We start from the raw sequence: 25,578 nt of genomic DNA, 5'->3' as shown, positions 1-25,578 counted from the left end.
CTCTTCTCTCTGTGTGGAGAAGGTTTGGAACATATTCATTACTCATATAACAAGGAAATGATATCGTTTTCCGTCTCGCGTTTTTAAATTTGGACCGGTAAATAATGTTTTAAATATTGAAAAATACCCGGTGTTTAATATTTTTTATAAATCGGAAGAAAAAAATAGATGTTAATTGATAATTTTTTTAATATACATTTTTGAAGTTGCATTTTTTGCTTATTTTGAAAATAATTAAAAAACGTGATAACTCAAAAGTGGTTCGCTTTTGCACTATGCATGTGGGGGATAAAATTATTGCAAATAGTCACCTCCAGCACCTCCTAATGGGAATACGTCGAATTACCAATAACACTGTATAAAGACGAATATGAACAAAAATTACCTTATATATATAGGTATAAAGTTAGTATCAGTAACCTCGTTCCAAATAAAAAGATTCGGAGAAGAAAAGAATCAATGCATCATCATGTAGCGAATCGGAAGTCATTTGACGCCTTATTCGATCGGATTCCGAAAGTCACGATCGTGGCTCCGTCACAGGATGTGCTGTGACGCGCCTGATAAACGTGAGGAACGAGGACACATCAGTATCGTATCGGATTCTTTTCTTAAAACTTATCAATGTATTTTTTATAAATAAATTTTCTAATGGAAAATCAAAAGTTCATGTTGCTATCAGCCGAACCCTGTGATAATTAATTATCTTATAGATAATTTATCTCGTGCTCGTTGACGGACAACTGTATATAACTAATTTCAAGGAAATTATGCTACATGGGTATCCATCAACGCGGATTGGAGCAGCGTGGTGGAATGTATTCCAAATTCGCCGGCGGTTTTTCCGAACCGATACGACATGGGAACCTTCAAGAAAAGAGCGTACTCCTTTTTGAAAGGCCGGCAACGCACCTGCAAGTCCCCTGGTGTTGCAGGTGTCCATGGGCGGTGGTAGTCACTTTCCATCAGGTGAGCCTCCAGCTCGTTTGCCACCTATGCCATAAAAAAAAAAAAAAAACTTCCTCTAAAATATTGCTATTGTCGAAAGATTTAAAACGACCTAATTCACATATCAGTAACAAACTTGATGTGTCACTTTATGTATAAAACAGTTCGGAAGTACTATAGCGAAATTAAGTTTCAAAGTCTCATCGGGAGTTCGGCCAAAAAACTTTGTTAATATTCTTATAAATATTGAAATAGTTGCGAGTTCAAGAAGTCATATGAACTTTTAAAAACGACGCAGTCACTGGAGTGCTCTGACTTGAAACTTATACATATAATCTTAATACTCGTTGTTGTTTATATTTATACTAGTTTCCGCCCGCGGCTTCAGTCGCTTTTAGGGGGTTGGTTGTCGCGTGTTAGGCAAAAAACCTTGTATGTCCTTCTTTGAATCTCAAGTTTGCTTCACACCAAATTAAATTAAATTCGATTCATTGGTTTGGTCGTGCAAGAGCGACAGGCAGAGTTACTTTTACATTTATAATATTATTATATCAATTATAATATACAATATATATAATGTATAATAATGTTTAATCTACATTCCGAATGTTGGTACTTTACGTTTGATACATTTCTGAAAAATGACGATTTAAAAGCGCTTGTAAAGGACTGTTATGTAACATTTTGATTTCCATTTCGTTTGATTCATACAATACCATATCATTGTGTTTTTTTTGATTATTCTAAGCTTTAAAGATTTTATGATTAGGTCTTTTGTCATTTATTTAGAAATTATTTGTTTTTTTTTTGTTTTTAATATCACACTTTTTTATGTCAAATCCCCTTTTCTCTACTAATCCATACTAATTAATAAGATAGGAACGGTTACTCGAAATTAAAGATTTTTTTTTTATTCTCATTTTAAGAGCTGAGTCACTTAGGTGACTATGTTGCTCTGGTAGATTTAAAAAAAAAATGATGTCCTTACAATAATTACACGTATCATGTCATCTAGTGACGCTTATTTATATTATGTTTACCTATATTATACATAATTCTGGGTAGTTCAGAAGTAGGATTAGCAAAATAATTTTTACATATTCCCATCGATTTATCTGTCAGTTGTGCTAGGAGGGGTTCGCTACAAACACACTACATTAAAATGTGGTATATATCCTTTACAGTCCCGCAATTGGGACAAGGAGAAGAAACTTTAATTAAACAATTTGTTTATTGTCTATCTCGCGCAATTGTAAGATTATGATCGGTAACATATATATTACAGTGCATATGTGTGTTTGCGTACACACTTACACTATAACATATCATGCGCAATGTTATATATAATTATTATATATATGGATATATAATAGCAATTTTATTTCCTACCTCTTCTATAGCATCTAACTGGACGTCCGCTAGACCTCCATTGGGGAGGTCAAGAGGCGTCTCCTTGGCTTGTGCGGCGGCGGCGGAGTGCCTCGCAGCGGCGGCGCCAGCACCGCCTGCTGTCGGCCTCGTCGCCTCCAGGAGCACCTTGAGCGAGGCTATCGCATGCAGCTGTGTCGCCTTCTCGTCTACTTTACCTGGGAAGAAGTTTACAGTTATAATATTATTTTATTACTTGATATGATACTTTAGTACTTAAAGTAAAAAAGTAAAGTAACAGCCTGTAAATTTCCCACTGCTGGGATAAGGCCTCCTCTGCCATTAAGGAGAGGGTTTGGAACATATTCCACCACGCTGTTCCAATGCGGGGCAAATTAGACACATGCAGGTTTCCTCACGATGTTTTCCTTCACCGCCGAGCACGAGATGAATTATAAACACAAATTAAGCACATATATATAGTGGTGCTTGCCTGGGTTTGAACCCGCAATCATCGGTTAAGATGCACGCGTTCTAACCACTGGGCCATCTCAGCTCCATTTACTTTAGTACTTAAGGTAACTTAAACTACTAAGTTGTACCACATTGCAAAAAAAGCAATTGGAACGGTTGCTTTCGGCGAAGTTATAGTCCTTTGCATAGTATTAGTAAAAGTTGAGGTAAACGCTTCTTCTTGTGTTACGGTGATCAGTATGTGCGTAGATATTTATATATTTATAGATTCAAATCTTCAAAATTACTTAGGACGTTTTCAATTAGATAGTGTGTAAATTAAGTCCCTACGAGTACATAAAATTTCCGGTATCAAGTGAAAAGTTTAGTAGTTGTCCAGATTCGAACGCGTGACCCTTCAAATCTCATGTTCAGATTAATGGATTATCTCGACTCAATTAGTATTATATTGAAACTCAGAATGACTAAGTTTAGTAGGAATTCGTTGTGATGATATTTGGTCTTAGACGATGAAAATAATTGGAAATATTCTCTCGGTTATCTAAGTAATATTTTTTTAAATTAATCAATCAATTAATGTAATCATAATTTAGTGAGTGAGTATCTATTTATTTGTGTCAAAGCAAACAGTTTATAATAATATTTTATAAATAACAAATGTTAACAAATCATGATAAATAAAAGTTTCCAATAATTGATTAACTAGTATAACCATGTACAAGGCGTAGACGAAATTATTAACGCTATTGTATATTAAAAACATACAGAGACATTTGACAAAGTCTTTCTTCATCATTCGTTCTATTATCATACTGTAAATTTGTTGATCTTTATTTACATTGAATGAATAAATTCTATTTCCAAAATAGTCAAATACACTCCTAATGTTACTTTAAAAGAACTTAAAATCATATATAAAAAACTAATTTTGATGTACATCAATTAAAGTAACCAAAATTAAAGATTAAACTTAATATTACTTACGCTTTGAAATACATATTGTACTTTGAAACAACTAGGAAAAACATACATCGAAAATTTTATACCGAAACTTATATAATTTTATGACTTTCTATATTTAATGGACTTCATACAAATATGAATGCTAGCAAATACTAATCAGGCTAAGATATTAATATACATTGAAAATATTAACGCTTTTCACCTGAACATATTTTGTAATTAAAAATAGTGTGCATTACATCTAGCGTCGTATAGAATCCGATCGCGTTGCTGGTTCTGTTAACAATTTAACTGAGAACTAAAAATAGGTCAGATGCGATATCGAACTAGCTATAACAATTGTTAGAAACGGCAAAGTTACCAAGTTCGGACATACGTCTGTCTGTTTGAAAAGCAGATGGCGGAATTAGATTATTATATCTATGGTTCGGTTAAGTTTAAAACGTATTTAAGTTTAAGATAAGACGTATTCGAGAATGTGAGATAGCTTTATCGCCAGAGATTGAACTTTGAACAATATAATTGGCCTCTCTTGAAAGTTTCAAATTGATTCAGCATTTCTCGCTGTTATATACTTTGTAATAAATATATACAGGGTGGTATTTGAAATAGTATGATTTGGAGGAGTGAATGATATGATGAATGAATAAATACCTTCTTAGAGGTTATAATTGATAATAAATTTCACAATAAATCATGTCTTGGAGTTGTTCTAAATTTAAATTTTGTTTTTTTTTTCATTCGTTTTGTCCGTTCGTCCCTTGTTTACTACAAAAATAACAAATTTTAACTAGTGTTTTTTTATCGTAAATTGTATCATTATCGTATAATATGGCGTATGTGTCACAAATTCAATTATTTTCATATTGACGAATCTCATCACATCTTTACTTGACAACGAAATTACTATATTCTTTTCATTCAATATTAAATCTTGTTTTGCATTATTTAAGTTCGTTACCGCAATTTTTTTTTAAATGTTATTTCTAATTCATGAGACTTATTGGTACATTCTACAAGACGGCTTTGAATCTTATTACTTGTGGAGGTATTAAAAATTCAAATTTTTCAAATAATAATATAAATGTAAAATTACAACAATATTTAATTTTTGAAGAGGTTTGGAGTATATTCCAACACGCTGCTCCAATACTCGTTGAAATTAGACACATGGAAGTTTCCTCCGATGTTTTCCTTCACCAGCGGGAGATAAATTATAAACACATATTAAACACATGAAACTTCAGTGGTACTTTCAGTGACCCGCATCACCTGAAGTTCATCGGTTGAAATGTATGTAACTATGTATTCTAACCCCTGGGCCATCTCGGCTTTCAATACGTATCACTACATAGTATAAAACAAAGTCGCTGTCTCTGTCCCTATATCCCTATGTATGCTTAAACTACGTAACGGATTTTAATGAGGTTTTTTTATTTAATAGATAGAGTGATTCGAGATTAAGGTTTTTGTATATAATACATGGACAATATAGTAAAGAAACACTGATAATTTCAGAAGTTTCTAATGTGATGTCGTAAATAAACAAATTATGTAGCATATTTAGTATCGGTCTTGCAACCGTACAAAGTCGGGACAGGTCGCTAGTACACATATAACCGTTTTCAGTACGGTATGCAGATAGAATTCAACGTGAAATTAACATTAATGTAATATGTAAGAGTCGGGGTGTATGATAATCCTACTTATATTCTTCAATGAGAAATTGAACTCAGCAGATTTTCTATTTGAGGTACGCATTTGGAATTTTTATCCCGATCAATGAGGAAACGGTCACATCTTGCGGTATTCATATACTCGTATGTAATGGCGTGCTACCGTCATCAGTAATTTGATTGATTTCGGATACGGGAATATTTAATTAAGTAATTATTTTTGCAGCGAGCTATTGATGATTCCAGTTTTTTAACGTTGAGTGAGTTTAGGTGAGTAATTTATGGACGTTTTTCTTAATGTTGTCACTCTAGGTTTAGACCTACGATAGTCTGTCTGATAGACAGACTAGCCTTCTGCACAAAAGCGTACAAAAATAGTGGTTCGTATGCTCTATTATAACTATAGACCTGTTCTAGAAAATTATTGACCAAAAAATTCCAACAGCTTTATAGAGGCCTGACTTGGTGTTCAAACATGGACCGATTTGTCAGTTAACCTGTCTATTAAACAAAGTAATTAATGAAAATGTAAAATCGAATCTTCGAATATAATATAAATATTTTTATTCAATTCGATCGGTTATTAATAAATGTAAAATAAATTTAAAACGGAGATTCGACATATCAATCCCAGATTGGAATCTGCTTGACACGTTAATCTGTCTGGATTGAGCTTAAGCCTCACGATCCACTGGACTAGGGATATGGGCAATAAATCACTGGCAGATATGCTATATTTTAAATTATATTTACAGATTACAGACATTTTTAACTTTGCCGTTTCGTAAATTCAAATCGCTTATAAAAATACATTGGTAAAAAAGGCATATTATTCGATACAAGATTTTGTAGATGATAAAAAGCTTGGAATTAATACCTGCTGACTTCCAGGCAGGATACATAACATACATATATAATTGTATTTAACTTACATGATTGTATTTTTTAAATATTGAAAAAGAGTAACTCTTGAGTTTCTTGCCGGTTCTTCTCGGTAGAATCTACTTTCCAAACCGATGGTAGCTTCACTCAATTGTTAAATGACGATTCAAAAGTGCTTGTAAAAGCCCACTTGAATAAAGTTTATTTTGATTTTGATTTCAATTTTTGAGATATTGGGCTATTTTTAAAAAGCCTCTAAAATATAATTACACCTGAAACTGTGTGGGTCAAATTATTAAACTAAATTTTAATGAAGTTCCACACACCCGACTAAGCAGATTTTTTTGTGCACGTTTATGAATTTTGTGTCAAGATATATAAATATATGACATGCATGTTATATGTGCACTTTTGCTAAGGACGTTTTCCTTCACCGCGGTGAGTTTTTAGAAAATTATCTTTTACATTTTGATAATTTAGTCATACTTGGTAGATTTGCCTTTAAGACCAATCGTTTAGGACATTTTAATCTTTTAATATATTCACCACCGTCCATAGAAATTAGAGCTATGCGAAATATTAACTATTCCTTACATCGCCAATGCGCCACCAGACTTGGTAACTAAGACGTTATGTCCCTTGCCTGTAATTACACTAAATGTTAGTTATATATGTATTTTAGTTATTTTTTTTATATGATAGCTGGCAAACGAGCAGGAGGCTCACCTGATGGAAAGTGACTACCACCGCCCATGGACATCTGCAACACCAGGGGCAGGTGCATTGCCGGCCTTTAAGAAAGGAGTACGCTCTTTTCTTGAAGGTTCCCATGTCGTATCGGTTGTGGTTGGTGGTGGTTGTGCGAGGCAGAAAATGTCTAAGCTAGTTCAATTTAAATCTACATATATATACAAGAATGATATACGCGCCGGATATAATTATGCTAAAATATATTTATAGAAAAATTACAAAATCACTAAAAACGTCGCCTTTGCCTCGCTTTCATCTTTTTTTGTGTCAAGTGGCTAGTTCAATAGAAGTAGAATGTTCGAGAGTGATAACGGATCGAGGGCCGGGGGCTTAGCGACGAGCACTCCGACTTCTATTTTACACGGATATTTTATAAATCAATGCTAAATACATCGGAAACAGGTCATTTCGAAGAGCGTCATTAAAAATGTCTTTATAACGTTTTTTTAATGAACTTTTTGACAGAAGGTAAAGAATGTTGATATTATATTTTCATATTCACTGAACCATCTCAAATAAGATAGGTAGAATAATTATTATTTTTAAATTTGTTAAGTTACTTAAGTTGAGCCGAGATGGCCCGGTTATGATTGCGGGTTCAAATCCAGGCAAGCACTGTTGAATATTTATGTGCTTAATTTTTGTTTATAATTCATCTCGTGCTCGGTGGTGAAGGAAAACATCGTAAGGAAACCTGTATGTGTCTAATTTCATAGAAATTCTACCACATGTGTATTTCAACAACACACATTAGAACAGTGTGGTGGAATATGATCCAACCCTTCTCTTTAAAGGGAGAGGAGGCCTTCAGCTTTCTAGATTCAGTGGTAAGATATACAATGATAGTCAGTCAGGACAAGAGATTTTATTAGGACTTATAGATTACTTATTTTTATCAATGTCATGAAATGCTTTATATAAAAAAAATTGAATTTATACTGTTGAGTGCACTTGCTAAAATATAATTAACAATGCTTATTTAAGTCATGTTTATAATATTTTTCATAACTGTATGTGTTATAAAGTATTATATGAGTAGTAGTATGTTAATAAAATTTATGTATCATTTCCAAATTCAAAATACTAATTCCTGTTTTTAAAATAAAAGTAACTGTATAAATCTTGACCGCGTGGAATGGTGGCCATAATGCTAGCAGTGTTTCCCCGTTGAATCGCAATTTCGATCCTCTGGGCAAAATACGAACCAGCCCTCCTGTTACCAGTGGAGGCAATAAGGCGAGGTGTCATACTTTTGATGAAGCTTTTGCAGCATTACTACAAGTGTTTCGAAAGAAATGGGACAAATAGGTAATTTAACATAAGACAGGAATATTTAGATCTTTTTTTTGTTTCAACTTTTTCCGCAGCGGCACCGGTTCTTAGAATTGTGATCGGTCAATATTTATACAGTTACTATTTTTAATTCATCTGTAGTACATATTTGAGTGTCTGTTTGTAATATTAAAATAGCCCTGTTTTACTCAAAGCATATATATGTATACATAATAGATATACTAAAATAACATTTTTTACAATTTTTGTCTGTCTGTCTGTTTGGTCCGGCTAATCTCTGTAACGCCTGGACTGATTTTGACGGGATTTTCACTGGAAGATAACTGATATGACAAGGATTAACTGATATGATAAGGATAAACTTAGGTTAAAATAATATATTTTTTGTTAAATTCAAACGCGTACAAGGTCACGGGCACTGCTAATATTTGTATGTATATAAGCATTTAATGTTTTTAACTCTTATGTTTTTGAAGTTATATATTTCTTTTAGCGCGTTGTGTTAAAAATTATAAGTATCTTTTTTGACGCGCGAACACAGGGTTACTTGAAGGCTACGTGATGAAGTTACCCTCTAAGCTGACAGTTAAGTGTTACGTCGCTCGAAATAGACAACTTCACGCCTTATCTTATTTAACTTAATTAAATAAATTGTAATTTATTATATGCAAATGTAATGAAAAATATTTAAAGCAGACCTTTCACGCACGTACTTAAACTCGCACCTTTTTCGTAATTGGTATATAACGAGAGAATATTCCATCGGATTTGAAATTTCCACTCAATTTTTAAACGCTATCGCGAAATCGTGGAATTATTGAACTCTTTCATGTAAAGGGCTTGGTACACAAGTTCATAATTATGAACTAAATTATTTATTGTGAAAATTAAAAAAAAAAAAGGTTTTTGCTTCTATGTTTGTATATCATAATATAGTTTTAAACATGTGGGAGAAATATCAGCTCGTTTACACTCAAGGGTCACATTAGTGCTTATTCAACAGAACGGAACAGCTCTTAAAATATTTCATTCTCGACCTTTTTTATTTAAAGCTTCGACCTTTTTATTTAAAGTCGCAAAGTTGGCAGGATAGCCGACTGGTGATCTATGCAGGCCTTTATTGGTACCAGTTTTGCACAAATAGTCGAATGTAAATTGTTTTGTTGACTTAAATTATATTCTAACACAAATTTGTTTTTTATAAAATTCAAATCACTCAAGTAGGCTTTATAATAAGTATTTTTGAATCGTCATTTTACAAAACTGTATTAAGTGAAGCTACAATCAGTTCGAAATGTAGATACTACGTAAAGGGCTTAGTTTCATAGTGTTAGGGCTTTGTGTAAGCTCGGCTGGATAGTTCGAGCCCGCTTATGTTATATTCTACCATCACGGTGTAATGACTAGAATTGTTGTATTTCGGTGTGATAGTGAGTGAGTTAGTAACTATAGGCACAACGAACATTATGCCTCTGTTGCCTTTGGCTTGTGACGCATACCATTGGATTTTTGCCAGTCCACCCATGTATATGCTACAAAAATCCGTTTTCAAATCGTTGTAGTAGTTTTTGAAATATTTAAAAATAGATAATTTACTGTATTTCTAGATTATATTCTACATTTGGATAAAAATTATACACCAAAGTGTACTCTAGCCACAAAGACTGAAGGGTCAGTTGCTTTAAGGTCACGAGTACGACCTACATTATTTCAGCACACTTTATATAAAAGCAAGTTTTAAATACAAAATGGCAAACCCGACTCTATATAGCCACACTGTAAAATGAGTAATATTTGTATATAAGATTTTGTTTTACAAGAACCGCCCTTACAAAATTTGTCTGAAATGTGAGATAATTTGAGAAGTGATAGCCGAGTGGTTAGAAATTTTACATCTTAACCGACAGTTGAAGAAATGTGGTGAAGAAATATATCTTAAGGTAACCTACATGTGTCTGAATTCATGGTAATTCTACCACATGTGAAGCTAACCCGCATTGGAGAAGCGTGGATTATGCTTCTAACCATCTTCTTAAAAAGGGAGAAGGAGGCCTTAGCCCAGCTGTGGGAAATTTACAGTGTTACTATTTGTCAAATAACTTTAACGGCGTTAATTCACATGTTAATATTCCACTACTGGGCTCTTCCTTTGGGGAGAAGTTTACCTAACGATGTTATTTTGCACCAAACACAATGTTAGGTATAAACACAAATCAATCAAATGCAAATCCGGGGTAGTTATTCAATATAGAAGCATTACACTTTCTTATTGATGGTCAATTGAACCACTACCACCGGTTCGGAAAAGAAAATACCCTGACCTGAGAAAGAAACTCAGCCGCTTTTTGTTTATTTTTTTTTTATTTGTCTCATATATTATATAAACAATTTAATATGAGATGAAATAACCAGGAGGCGATCGTTTCATTCCCAGAAACTGAAATTTGAATCCGCAATCATAGGTTACGCACGTTCTAACTAATTAGCCATCTTGGTTTTCATGTTCACAGTAAGATAAAATCGAAATGGCTACGACTTTTATTTATTTAAGAATGATAAAAAAAAATATCTCACGATGATATCACCATCAATAAATACTGACACTGTTCGATACATACATTTGATGTAAATCATATAAGTCACATTTTTTAATTTACTAATAAAATTGACAATAACACTGTATTTATAAGCCTTAAGTGTGTTGCACTTTTAGTTACAAGTAATTATGGCATGCATTGTTATGTTCAATTAAATTCACGAATATATAAAACAATCCATACTTAAAAAATATAATATAATTACACAATTTTATATTAGAACAAATTAATAGAAAAAAGGAATTTGGATATCATAATAATAATATATTTGAACACGCTAAAACTAAAGTTATTTAAATATTAATTCAAGTTATAGCATAGAAGGTAACTTACGCCATTTTTCCTGCTGTCCATTCTAATCCTTCTGTGGTCTTTGTAACTTACTTAGACTCCCAGGTACAGGTTTCAGGTGACGTGGTCCACGCAGACTTTAGTAAAAGAAAGTACACAAACAAAATGAAAATTTAGTACTTTCAATTACTAATGTCTGAATGTACCGTACTTTTCGATCTTCGTTCCGAGCTTGGCACATATTCTCTTTACTTCTTTTCTTTTCTTTTAATTTCTTCTTCCTTTTAAAGTCTAGATAATGATTTTTCATACTATTTACCTCATATTCCTACAGATAATAAAACAACTTTGCTTTAATGTATTTAAAAACAAAATTATAGAGGAAAATAGTTTAAAAAAGGAAATAGTCAAAAATTATCACATACTAGCGACTTACCCCGGTATTTCACGGGTATAATTACAATATTAATAAAGATACACTACAATATTAAAATAAAGATAGATAAAACATATTTTAAAATTATTATTAAATTCAAATTGTATATTAGTTTAAAAAGTAATTTAAGGTCCAAGATATATAGATTATCTTTGATTGTTGTATCTAGATTATTACGAGCCGTTAGGTTTTAACTAACTTCTAAAAAAGGTGATTATCAGTTTGACATGCATGTATGTAACATTGTTAGAATTTAATTATATTTGAGTATTATAATCGATTTAGGCTTCCAAGCACATGTGCTTAATTTCGTAAGTGCATGTTTGTATGTTTATTCACGAATTTTTCGAAAATTTAAAGTAGTATTGAAATGATAATATATTATTTAAGTTAGGTACTCTTCAACTCAGGGAACAGTGTGAGTGTGATTAAAGTCGGTCCAGTAGTTTCATAGTATTTTTTATTTTCAGTTCACTAGCTGTGTCTAATTTATAAAGTCGGTTTAATTTTCTATAAATTACTTATTGTGTATTACGTGTAGAGAATCAATATTTATAACACAGTATTCTGAAACTGTTCATGTGTTAGGAAATATAGCTCTAATGATTACGGCTTCAAATCGGGTTAGTCATAAGTTTATGGTGTCAATTTGTATTATGTTTCATCCCATCATCCTAAGGTCAACGGTATGAGAGAGTGTGTGTATCGAATGAGAATCCGGCACGTTTGTGTTGATCACATCTCCAGAACTTTACGGGAGAATAGGTTTTAAGGCTATATAGATATAGATATGATTGTTCCGTGAATTTTTATTAGTTCTGAACACCAACAACAACAGACTGTAAATTTCCCACTGCTTCGTTAAGGCTTTTCTTCCTCTCTCACATGTAGTTTTCCTCACGATGTTTTCATCAACACAAATTAAGCACATGAATATTCTGCGGTGCTTACCTGGGTTTGAACCCGTAATCATCGGCTAAGATGCACACACATGCTCTTCTTCATCATCTGATGAATGTTTGTATGCAAAGTAATAATTCATATAAGCTCAACTTTGTAGTTTAACTGCTTGCTAATACCGGTTTGCAGTCGTAAACTTGGTGCAGCTTGCAATTCTGATGCTAGCTTAAAACCTGGCATAATGTTAAATGAACTTGGCTCGTGTGTTTCGAAATTCCGACACCACAATTAACATATTTTTCGTGAAACGGAACGAGTTTTGTTACAAATGTTTACGTTTAAAAAGCGTGAAATGGAATTTATACATCCTATATTAAACACTTTGTATATAATAATTCATCTCGAGCTCGGCGGTGAAAAAAACATCGTGAAGAAACCTGCATGTGTCTAATTTCATAGAAATTCTGCCACATGTGTATTACACCAACCCGTACTGGAACAGCGTGGTGGAATATATACCAAACCGTCTCCTCAATCGGAGAGGAGGCCTTAGCCCAGAAGTGGGATATTTACAGGCTGTTGTTGATATTACATTTTGAAAATATTCTTGCTTTGTTTAATTTTCGTTGTGAATGTTTATTAAAAACAAATAGGTACTTAAATTATACTTACATACATATATGTAAAAAGGTTTTTTATGATATAAATTGTTGAAAGTTACCGCTAGATTGCACTGTAGCGCGTTTTCTACACTAAACCTTTCAACTGACCGGACCGTCATACCAGTTTGGAAAGGTTCATGGAGAATATTTTAGTATGAGTCAGAAGTTAAAAAGAACAATTAGAGGAGTATTGCGTCATGAGGCTTTATCTGTTTACATATAAAAGTAGTCATATTGTTTTATGACTCGCTTAATTATATATAAAAACAAATATAAAATTTGTTAAATAGGTGATTCGAATCTAAATATGTCTGACTGTCTATTTCGTAACGATCAAACCACTGAACAAAATTTTATTAAAAAATAAAGCAAGTTTTAATCTAATTAACGGAAGGACATAGGGTACTCTTATCATGTACATGACAGTTTTGTAAAATGACGATTCAAAATTGCTTGTTAAAGCTTACTTGAAAATATACGAAGTTACGGGTGGTATGTAGTCTTATATAAAAACTATTATTTGATATATTTTTGAACATAAATTAGCTATTAGCTTTAAGCTAGTTAGGTGACTATATTGACATTCGTCTATAAAAATACTACGATAATAAAATACCTAATGAAAAAAAAAAACCGTATAAACAATAAAATAGATAATATATTAACAAAAATAAATTTATAACTTTAATTTTCTTGCGCTGGAATGTTTTCAAAGGTAACGTTATATTAAGACTAGCTGTGTCGGCGATTTCATGCGCGTCTGAATTTAACAAAAAAGTTATTGTTGTAAGCTACTCCTTATCACATCAGCTATTTGCCAGATAGAAGTCCCGTCAAAATCGGTCTAGCCATTCCAGATTAGCAATTAAATAATTAGGTAAATTTGCCGTAAACATATACTAAATTAACATTTTAATATTAACAGAAATTCCAATTTTATTTAATGTATAAATAAAATGAATCTCGAAATTATAATCCAAACACTGTCTTATCAAATATGAGACAACAATGTATGTGATGATGATTACTCTGATCCCGGTTTAAATTGCTGTAGCACTTGTGTTTTGGAAAATCAGAAGTAACGAAGGTACTACAAACACCCAGACCTAAGACAACTAATGAACTTTTTCTACATCAAATCGACCGGGAATCGAACACGAGACCTCGGAGTGGCGTACCCATAAAAACCGGTGTACTTACCACTCGACCATGGAGGTCGTCAAACAGTATTCTATAGTTATAAACAATATTTATAAAGCAGGCAGAGTAATCTGGTCCAGATCAGCAATGATTATAATGGAAAATTGTATATACATCGCTACATATACAAAATTCATATAGTATTTCATGTTGGCGTTGACGATGGATGTAAAAATCATATCACGAAATTCAATAACATCTAAACTAAACTTTTAATCAACTTAACGTGAATAACCTAGAACCTCGGAGTGAGGTATACTTTAATTGAACACGTTTAGCGTTATGAATAAGAGCCAACACCCGTGCGACACAAAAAGAAACCAAAGTTATACGAACGCCGTGAGTAATCGTCGGCGAAGATCCCTTAGCCGTGACGCTGGCGTGACCCAAATACACAACGCTGAACTCCACGTCCAACTTATATAAGACATTCACGCGGTAAATATTGTTTTAACAAAAACCGGTCAAGTTTGTCTCGGCTGAGGTTTTCACGTTCATATTTTAACACACGCTTAAACAGTTTATTTACGACGTAAATCAGATTCAAGCAAACTTTTGCAAGAATTAAAATCGGGTCATTGCGCTTTGGAAGAAGGATGAGGTTTGTTAGGTAGCTTGTTGTTACTGGTATCTACTTATGAGTAACTGGTATTTGTTTAAATTTCATTTTATGTATTACTAATGTATTATTGTTAATGTATAACTAACGAACAAAGGTGTCATAGTTAAAATAAATTTAGTGGATATTATTATTTTAATCACAAAAAAAACATTTATCTTAAATTTTGTTTCATTCGTACAAACATTTTGATTTCTATTTAGTATTAATATAATATCATATTGAATATACATATTTTACGGTACATATGCACCATGGTTTGCTAAAAGTATGTATTTTAGCCGGTAAAAAAAAGTGAATTGATCATAAAACATCTTTAATTGGCGATCTAGTACTTTCAAAAATATTTTTCAAAGACCCTTCTTTCGGTCTCAGACTATCATTTGTCAGAATCTCAGATACTTCTGGCCCATGTTATCCTTCTCATGCTTCTGTTATCTTTGTTAAGTACGTTCGTGGATACTGTACCGAACTCTTCATGTCCCGAGATAATCCGTTTACTTTCAGCTTTTCTGTCAAACGATTTACTTTCAAAATAGTGTAACGTATTTTCGTATCAGTCGTTTGCGCAGTCACGATAAAAAAATCTCAATTAAAGTAGAGTCAGCAGAAAAAAGCTAATGATTAGAAATTTTTATACTTGTCAGTAAATTTACCGAATATTAGTTTGATTTTTTGTTCCAATGTATCATTTAATGTATAATGTATAGTTCCTTTAAACATTATTAGCTGACATAAGTTGTGATTCCTGAAATAATGTTTTTTTTTTTCTTTTCAATATTAAAATCGCGATGAAGGAAAGAGAGAGATATCAGTCTTTAATTGAAAGCCTCCTAAGCAACATATATAAAAAAGATTTTATGTTATTATATCTTTTTATATATCTAAAATTTAATTTGAGTACTTTTTTCAGGCGACCAAAGAAACGCTCCTAAACATTGATGCCTAACGCTTCCGACATACCCAAGTATTTGTATGATTCGTTTGCGGACAGTGATTTTAAGTTTATGGAATTTATATATTTTATTGTTATTGTTTCCAAATTGTTATTCATTATCAAGAAGGGTACGATTCTGTAAGAAATCTCGTAGCTCACTTATGAAATTATGTCAATTGACTTACGTTGATACGTGGATCCTATAAATTTTCTTTTTTTCTGCTCGTAATTCTAGGTGAGATTCGAGATCCTTCTTATAGAATACTTTTATAATACATTAATTTTTGCATCAACTCACTTCTTATCTGATTTGTCTAATATTGTTAACCGATTTCTGGTGATGCATTAATTATTCAAACGTTATAATAGTCAATGTCGCATGTTACCTTTTGGTATCGGTTTCTGTATTAAAACTCCACGGACATTTTTAACTTTGCCGTTTCATACATTCAAATATTGAAATCTCCCCTTGATTGGGTTGTCTGGAAGAGATGACTAATAAGCCATAAGTCGCCCGTTGTACAACACCTTTAATGTACTTCTTTTGATTTTTGTTTTTTTATTTTTTTTTTTGTATTTTATTAATTTTGTGTTACTTTCTTTTTTTTTGTTTGTGGTGTGCAATAAAGAATAATTCATTCATTTAATTCATTCAAATAATTTGTAAGAAAAACTTTGGTAAGGAAGGCATATTATTCAATACAAGATTATACAGACTATAAAAAGTCGTGGTATTAGTACTTGTTGACTTCCGGGCAGGATTTAATTGTATTTAACTAACATGACTATATTTTTACATTGTGAAAAACAGTAATTACTGAGTTTATTCTCGGTTTATTTTCCTCGGTAGAATTTACATACCAAACCGGTGGTAGCTTCCCTTAATACAGTTATTACATGATACAAAAGTGCTTGTAAGCCTACTTGAATAAAGTATATTTTGATTTGATTTTGTACTTAAGGATCATCTTCTAGAGCTGAGATGGCCCAGAGGTTAGATCGCGAGTATCTTAACCGATGGTTGCAGTTTAAACCCAGGCATTACTATTAGACTAATTTCATCAAAATTCTGCCCCATGTGCCTCCACCAAACCGCATTGGAACAGCGTGGTGGAATATGTTCCAAACTTTCTCCTTAGTGGGGGAGGAGGCCTTAGCCTAGTAGTGGGAAATCTACAGGCTGTTACTGTAACTGTAACTGATAATCTTCTACGACTTTGTATTTACAGAACAACTACTCATGTCTTATAAACGTCCAAATAAACAATATTTACAGAATGTACAAAAAGCTAATTGTTGATATTAATCTCTGTATAAAGAAACCAAATTTTATACACAAAGAGGAGTGTTTTTTTTATTTCGTTTGCGTGAAATGGCAGTAAAGAGTGGTTTAAGCGGTCATGTGTGGTGCGTTTTAACATAAATTTTGTATGAAGTTCAAGCTTTGGTGTACGTATAAAGGCGACGAAACATTTAAATATGCAGGCGACGATAAATTGCCGTGTCAAGCTGCTGCGATTTAAAATATTCGTATATATGTTTTAATACTATGTGTATATGTGCATATATATTGAGCGTAAACAATCTGTACAAAAATATAGTACATTACAAATAACCTATATAACTCAAACTCACACAACGAGTGATAAACATCAAACATTCCCCCTATTTAAGACCCTAGTGTACACCCTAACCCACCATCCTATTATAATGTGGTTTGGTGGGTATACGACTTTTTATAATTTCATCTAATTTTTATATTTTGTAATGGTATCCGTAATTATCAGTCACGAGATATAATGTACACGTCGATGTTCATATATTTATAAAATGATTATGTCAAGCTTTATTAATAATAATTAAACAATTAGTAAAATTAATTTAGCTTGATATTTTACAGCTTTATTTATACTACGTTCTACGGTTCATTTACGTCAATCAAGTACTCAATTGCTTGAAACAATTGACATTAGTTAAATGTTCAGAGATTTATAGTTCGAAATAACGCGAATTAATTAAAATTTCATTGTAATTATATTTTATTAGCTTCATTATTTCAAATCCCGGTTTACCCTTTCAGGGGTGGGGTGAGTTAAGTAAAATTCGTTCATAGACCTCTACTATTTCTTGGTGGTAGAGATTTTGCAAGCCCGTCTGGGTAGGTACCACCCTATTCTACCGCCAAATAACTACTCAGTATTATTGTGTTCCGGTTTGAAGGATGAGTGAGCCAGTGTTACTACAGGCACAAGGGACATAACATCTTAGTTCCCAAGGTTGGTGGCACATTGACGATGTAAGGAATAGTTAATATTTCATGTCATTGTCTATGGGTGATGGTGACCACTTAGCATCAGGTGGCCCATATGCTTGCCAACCTATACCATAAAAAGAACACTCTCTAAGGAACTTGGCTGATTTCAATTTTGTAGGTGATATATTTTCTGAGATAGCGTGACTCGTCAATTAGAGGTATTTCTTTTTTATGTAGGTATATAGATTGTAATACGTTTGCATATCTACTTATTAACTTATATTAGTATTAACTGACTGTGGTGGATGTAACATTTACCATGGCGTAACCATCACTTAAAAATGCTATTGAACGGTAATAGGATAATGTACAAACAAACTTAACCCTTTATAATATTTTTGTCTATATATCTTGATTGGATGAGAACAGTTATCATCAGACTAGTCTTCAAGTTTCAAATGTATTTTTTTTTTAATATCCCATATAACGACAATATTAGATTCGTTCAAATTCATTCACTCTGTGAGTTGTGATGAATTGCATTGGAATAATTTGAGAATAACAACGTAAGAACTATTTTCTTTCGTTTGAAAATAGGATTTAGATTTAATTATTATTCAATATTTTTCATTTAGTTATCGATTAATTCATTGAGTAATTGATTGACTTAAATTTATCAATAAGTCGGAGTTCACACGAATCGAATTTAATTGATCAACTGAAAAATCGATTCGAACTTTAAAACGAATTAAAGCAAAATAAATCGATTAAATATAATTTAACCATGACTCGATTTGAATTATTATTTATTATCTGTTTTCAAAATCGAATCGTGTGAATTAGTAAGTGTTAGTGAAAGCAAAGCGCGGTGCATACCTAACTCACCGTCGTGCATGGGATCGATGGTGTGTATCATGAGTTGCAGCAGACCGTGGCGGAACTTTGCGGCGGGTGGTGGCGCTTTACTCGGTCCCGGGGTGGCGGTGACCGTCGCCGTGTTCGTGCCTACGGAGGTTTCGCTCGACGTTGTCGCGTTTCCATGCTGAAATTAAACGATTTTTAGTATCGAATGAACCTGCTCCAATTTGAATTGAGTTACAATTTTTATAATTCAATTTACTACAAGAATGCTTATTATTTAATCTACATAATGCAAGCTAATTCTATGTTATCGACTCCAATTATTTACACTAAGCTAACTCGAGAGTGTGCTCACACTCCGGTGATAATTGTTAGCGTACTTTAAATCGAGTGATTTCAAAATTTGCCTTTGGTTAGCGTTGTACAAAATTTGTAATTTCCTTAATTTTGTATTCCGCGATTTTTTTAATACATATAAAATAACATATTTTAAGCGACTTCGCATAAGAAAACGATTTTCACTAAAATTCGAGTAAGTATAAATTGTTGGTGTCGATATGATGCATGTAATCCACACAATGCAAGGCAAGGCAAGGTATACGTTTCTATAATAAAATTCCGCAGACATTTTTAACTTTACCCTTTCATAAATTTAAATCATTTGTAAAAAATACATTGGTAAAAAGGGGTAATATTATGCAACATGAGATTATACAAATGAAAAAAGAAGCATGGAGTTATGACTTGTTGACTGGAAGTCAACATGGCAGGATATATATAATATATACACATACATACATAATTGTATTAATGGCTCACTGATGGGATAAGGTCTTCTCTCAATTTGAGGAGAAGAGTTTCGTTGAAATTAGTCACATGCAGGCTTCCTCACGGTTTTGTTCTTCGCATTCGAGATGAATTATTACAAATTGAACCCGCAGGCATCCGTTAAGAAGGCGTTCTAACTACTGGGCCATCTCTGCTCTGACATTACTAGTACATACATATGCAGTACAATACATAAGTATAATTTATAAAACATTTTAGGTTATTTTATAAAAGTGAGTAGTCTGTTTTTATTAATTAATAATATTTAGCAACGAATGCGGATTATAAGATTTGATGACAGTTCAATATGATGGAGAGCGTACAGTTGTCAGGCAATAATTAATACATCGCTGTCATATTAACGGATAATTATATTAATCCGTATGATAATTATTAATACTAGTGGGCCCGCGAAACTTCGCATTTATTCCACAGATTATAACAAATTTCGGAACCTGTGACAGGTTTTATTTTGATTTCATTTCATTCTAAATTGACAATGTCTGATCGTACGTATTGCAATTGTTTTTTTTTTATATGAAGCCATTGCGCCGTTCTATGCAGCCAGTAACTTTTCTCCGCTCTTTAAAATTAATTATTTTTAAGTTGTAACAATTTACTAAATTGGAACCAAGAATATCTTCAAAATGAGACCACAGCCGATTTTTTACGTGCAGCTATCGCCCCATAGTCACTGGAACAAAAACCGGCTCACGCTATTAATATATAAGATGACATCTACATTAAAAAAAAGTTTGTTCCATAAGAATATTAAGGCCTAGACAAACTGAGCTTAGAAAACTCAAATTTGGAACATAGTTTTATTCATAGCCCAAGCATCAGATGAGCTTGGGAAATCATTTTTTTGAAATTTCAATTTTAAATAGAAAAGAAATTTTGAATAGGAAAAGCTAGCGTTAAAGAAAATCATCATTAAGATAACCGAGTGCTCTATGGTAGTTCTAAACATCGGTCATTGACCTTTTTAAAATATTATACAAACCAAATAATAATTTTCTTCCTTCAGTAAATTAATCACTATAAACATGTTATATAATCAACCATAAAGACTACTGATTACTGGAGCCCTATTATATAAAAAGTGGTACATTATTATTGTATAACTGTTTTAATTATCTTAAAGACTCCGAGCCTTTGTTCTATCGCTGAGACAACAATGGCGTCGTAATAAACAATGCAGTCTTTTCGAATTGCTTACTCGACATAACTCTAAATGGTAGAGTTGAAACTTTATGCACTTAAATAGAACATAAATGTACATGGAGTATGTTAAAGCGCGTCTTAATTCTTTATTTATATGTGTTTGTAAATACTTTAATCATCACTAGATAGTATAAAACAAAGTCGCCTGCCGCTGTTTGTCTCTATGTATGCTTAGATCTTTAACATTACGCAACGGATTTAGATGCGTTTTTTTAATAGATTGAATGATTCGAGTTTTTTTGTTTATAATATGGAAAATACTGATAATTTTAGAGAGTAGTAGTTTTATAACAAAATGTACATGTGTGTGTATGTCACGGGAGTGTTCAAATCTCAATATAACGCTATGTGACTATTTGTTTAAAATCGTTATTATATTAATTTAATAGGTAGCAAAATGAGAATGTATCGAAAACAACATATTAAAATTATAACGTCAGCTGTTTTTTTTTGTATATAACAGAAGTGTATAAGTTATTCATTCCCATAACTATAATTCTGGGCATTTATTGATCTGCATGTTTTAGAATAATATACGTAATTAATTTATCGTTTTGAAAACATATCCGTTCATTCTGAGGATATACTCTATTACTTATCATGATTGAATTGATAACCTTTTTAAGGATATTACATTTTGCAATATAATAAAATAATACGAGTCACTTTTGGTTAGATTTTTTTCCAATTTTTTTATAGTACCAAATCTTAGCGGTTTGCGCATGCGTCGCGAGCCAATCATTATTAATATTCTTCGCATTTAATTCTGCAACTTGGACCCAATATCCCACACGAGTAGCCTGTTTTTAATAGTTTAATTGATAACAAATCGTTTTATACAATTCGAATAGGTACATATAAATAATTGTATTTATAGCCAGAGTTTAACCGCAGCATTGTCATGTTTGTGACCACGGCAGATGCAACTCTGAAATGTAGGATGAAATGAAAAAGGTATAATCGCGGTTACAAGCCTATTTATATTTATATATAACATACCAGATGTCGCCCGCGGTTTCGCTTGTTTTAGGGGATTGGTTGTCGCAAAAAACGTAGCCTATGTCCTTCTTTGGAGTTCAAGTTTGCTTCACACTAAATTTCACCAAAATCGGTTCAGCGGTTTCGTCGTGAAAGAGAAACTTTCACATTTATAATATTGGTATAGCTATGAAAAGTTAAAAAGAGTCGAGATGGCCCAGTGGTAAGAACGCGCGCATCTTAACCGATGATTGCGGGTTCAAACCCAGGCAAGCACCGCTGATTCATGTGCTTAATTTGTCTTTATAATTCATCTCGTGCTCAGCGGTGAAGGAAAACATCGTGAGGAAACCTGCATGTGACAAATTTCATAGAAATTCTGCCACATGTGTATTCCACCAACCCGCATTGGAACAGCGTGGTGGAATATGTTCCAAAACCTTCTCCTCAAAGGGAGAGGAGGCCTTTAGCCCAGCAGTGGGAATTTACAGGCTGTTGTTGTTTGTTTGTTGTTGATGAAAAGTTTGTTTGTTAGAACGCCCTCACACGACCAAATAATATTAATCCTATTTATTAAGAAAAGATTGTAGACTGGGCGGATTAGTATGGCCATTCAACTCAACTCAATTCAAATTTACTCAAACTCAACTAAACTCATTTTAAATTTTGTAAGTTTATTTTGATTTAGAAACGAAAAATCTATAATTCACCTGTTTTAATACTTAGCTCGAGATGTACAATTGATTCGGTCATTATGAATACAGACCGGCCATTATTCAAATTGCCCGGACTTATCACATTGACCGTAACGTGTACAAAGTTCAATAACCTGAGTGATTGCATATTAAGGCACACCGAAAATAATAGAGACTTGAAACATGAAAGGGACTCTCGTTTTGTGGACCGAGAAAGGTATTCGCGAAGTTTATATTTTACGTATAATTATGTATTTAATTCTATCGCTTCGTAGCTATACTCTTGACATTCCCTTACTCTATAACGTAAATTTATCAATGCAAATTGATTATTTAAACAGAAATGTTGGAACACATGAATTATTATAATTGAAGGTTAGTTCTTCAATTCTTCAATAGTTTGCTTAATTCGTCTTTATAATAATTCGGACGGAAATCTTGTGTCGCATATAACGTCTTTCTTACCGAATTCTGCCGCACTTGTAATCCACTAATCTACACTATGGAAGAGTTGAGAATCAACTCAAAAATATTCTCCCCAAAAAGTGTTAGTACAATATACATAGCGTAAAACGTAACATAAAGTATTGTATATATTGGCAGTCACAGTAGAATGCTTTAAGCGATCCTGTGGCACCCGCTGAAAACCCGGAGAGGGTACCGCTGGTTTTTATTGGGTATTCCGATATGCCGCGCGCACTCGACGTCCTGGGCACCGTTGAGTCCCAAATACACTTCACGTGGGGGAAACACGTTGTTTTTTCAGTGTAAAAAGTAAACTATGTATTGACAGAAAGATCGCTTGTTATGAGAGAGGTAATTTTTGTCCATCGGTGGTATATTTTTGGGTGACCTCCGTGGTCGAGTGATATCTATATCGGTTTTCATGGGTACGTCACTCTTAGGTCCCGGGTGCGATCGCCGGGTGCCAATTCGAGTCATTATAGAAAAAGTTCATTAGTTTTCTATGTTGTCTTGAACTAGGTATTTGTGGTACCGTCGTTACGTTTTTCCATAACACAAGTGCGTTAGCTACTTACATAGGGATCAGAGTAATGTGCTTTTATCCAATAATTGTATATATTTTTGGAATTATTACAACGTAACGTGATGTATACGCGATAGTATATTACTTTTAATTTGTTTAGAAGCTGTTGCGCCGGTTAGAGAAATATAATGATTAGGTATCATACAAAAAAAAAATTACATATATTGTAAAATTTTATAGAATACGGTTTGAAAAATTGTTACATAAATCTTGGGCATTTCAACGACAAATAGAAATCGGAAGGTTAATCTTTATAGAGTTTTACCTTGGCCAAGTTTACACGTGGTACCATTCCCGGGAGACTCGGCTTTCAACGTATCTGAAGCGGTATGAAGCGTGCCTCATAAATACACGCTTGTTCGAATATCACAATTTGTATTTCACGTGATAAAAGGGATATATTTTACATGTCATTTAATTCGCCTTTAAGTTGAATTAAATCAAATCAAATCAAAATACACTTTATTGTACACCAGTAAATAAATCACATATACACGGTTAGATGAAAGATGTACAAGAGGCCTTATCGCTAACACAGCGATCTCTTCCAGGCAACCTTAAGGTAGAGGAAAACAGATATAGAAAGAGGTAGGGGTGTACTGAGCAGATATAAACATAATAAATAAATACAGTGTAATATTAATATATAAAAAAAATATTGAATTATAGTTTTGTAAAATAATAATTGTTCTCCTGACTGACTTTTCTGGGAAACTAGCTGCTCAAGTGAGCCATTGCAACTGTGATTACTTTTCGCCAAAAAGACGTAGCAATTAATCTAAAAAATTTATATGGGTGAGAAGTTATTCTTTGGCGTGAATAAAATAGTTTTTAATTGCACAAAAATGATCAATTGACGGATGATCGTGGGTTCAAACCCAGGCAAGCGTCACTGAATATTCATGTACTAATTTGTGTTTATAATTCGTCACGTACTCGGCGGTGAAACATCGTAAGGAAACCTGCATGTGTCTAATTTTAAAGAAATTCTGTCTTATATGTATTCCACCAACCTGTAATGGAACAGCGTGGTGGAATACGTTAAAAAACCAACTCCTCGAGGGAGAGGAGGCCTTAACTCAGCAGTGGGATATTTACAGGCTGTTGTTCTTGATCAATTACAATGATATCTTTATTGTGATAAAATTAACATTCTAAGATAAGGTATGAAGTCTATTTTGAGTGATTTGACACTTAATAGATTTCACGTCACTTAAAAAATCATCTCTTTCAACATTTTTTATAACCTTTTTGGATCGGTAATGAAACCTCCTTTTACAGATGAACTTATACCACAGTGTTGGTATATAACCAACACTTTGGAGAATTGTTGTGGAATATAGAACATATTCAACTTTAGACAAGAGAAGTCCTTATTCCAGAATATTTACAGACTGTTACTACACAATGTAATTTAGAGTCAGCGTCTACCACACGATAATAATTAAATTTGTTGGATTTAATTAAATATATACTCAGTCTGGTTTAGGAAATTAAATGCGGTTGAAACTATTCGTATTGAAATTATTACGGAGGCTGAAAACATTCTATTTTCAAAATTTTAACATGTTTAATTTTTTTTTTGCAAATAGTAGCAATTAGCCCTATTTAAAGGAATTACTAATATTCCTATTTTCGAGGGGAAAATTAGGCCAATGGGTCAGAATCGAACTTACGACTTTATTACATTGCGA

The 25,578-nt window shown here is 32.8% G+C and overlaps 1 protein-coding gene across 4 annotated transcripts in view; it reads right to left on the bottom strand.

Moving 5' to 3' along the window:
• Positions 1-25,578, bottom strand: part of LOC124537451 (sodium/potassium/calcium exchanger Nckx30C) — a 108,883-nt gene that overhangs the window by 22,311 nt on the left and 60,994 nt on the right. For 3 of the 4 annotated variants that reach the window (XM_047114299.1, XM_047114301.1, XM_047114302.1), the window contains 2 exons: positions 19,127-19,292; positions 2,338-2,534 (listed from right to left, as the gene is read on the bottom strand). In XM_047114299.1, the coding sequence (XP_046970255.1) occupies positions 2,338-2,534; positions 19,127-19,292 (363 nt within the window). The remainder of the gene's footprint in view (positions 1-2,337; positions 2,535-19,126; positions 19,293-25,578) is intronic. The other variant, XM_047114300.1, reaches the window with a different exon arrangement.

This window comes from Vanessa cardui, chromosome 18, assembly GCF_905220365.1.
Source record: "Vanessa cardui chromosome 18, ilVanCard2.1, whole genome shotgun sequence".
Classification (NCBI taxonomy): Eukaryota; Metazoa; Arthropoda; class Insecta; order Lepidoptera; family Nymphalidae; genus Vanessa; species Vanessa cardui.
The sequence above is the reverse complement of the archived record's forward strand: the minus strand, read 5'-3'. Positions and strand labels throughout refer to the sequence as shown.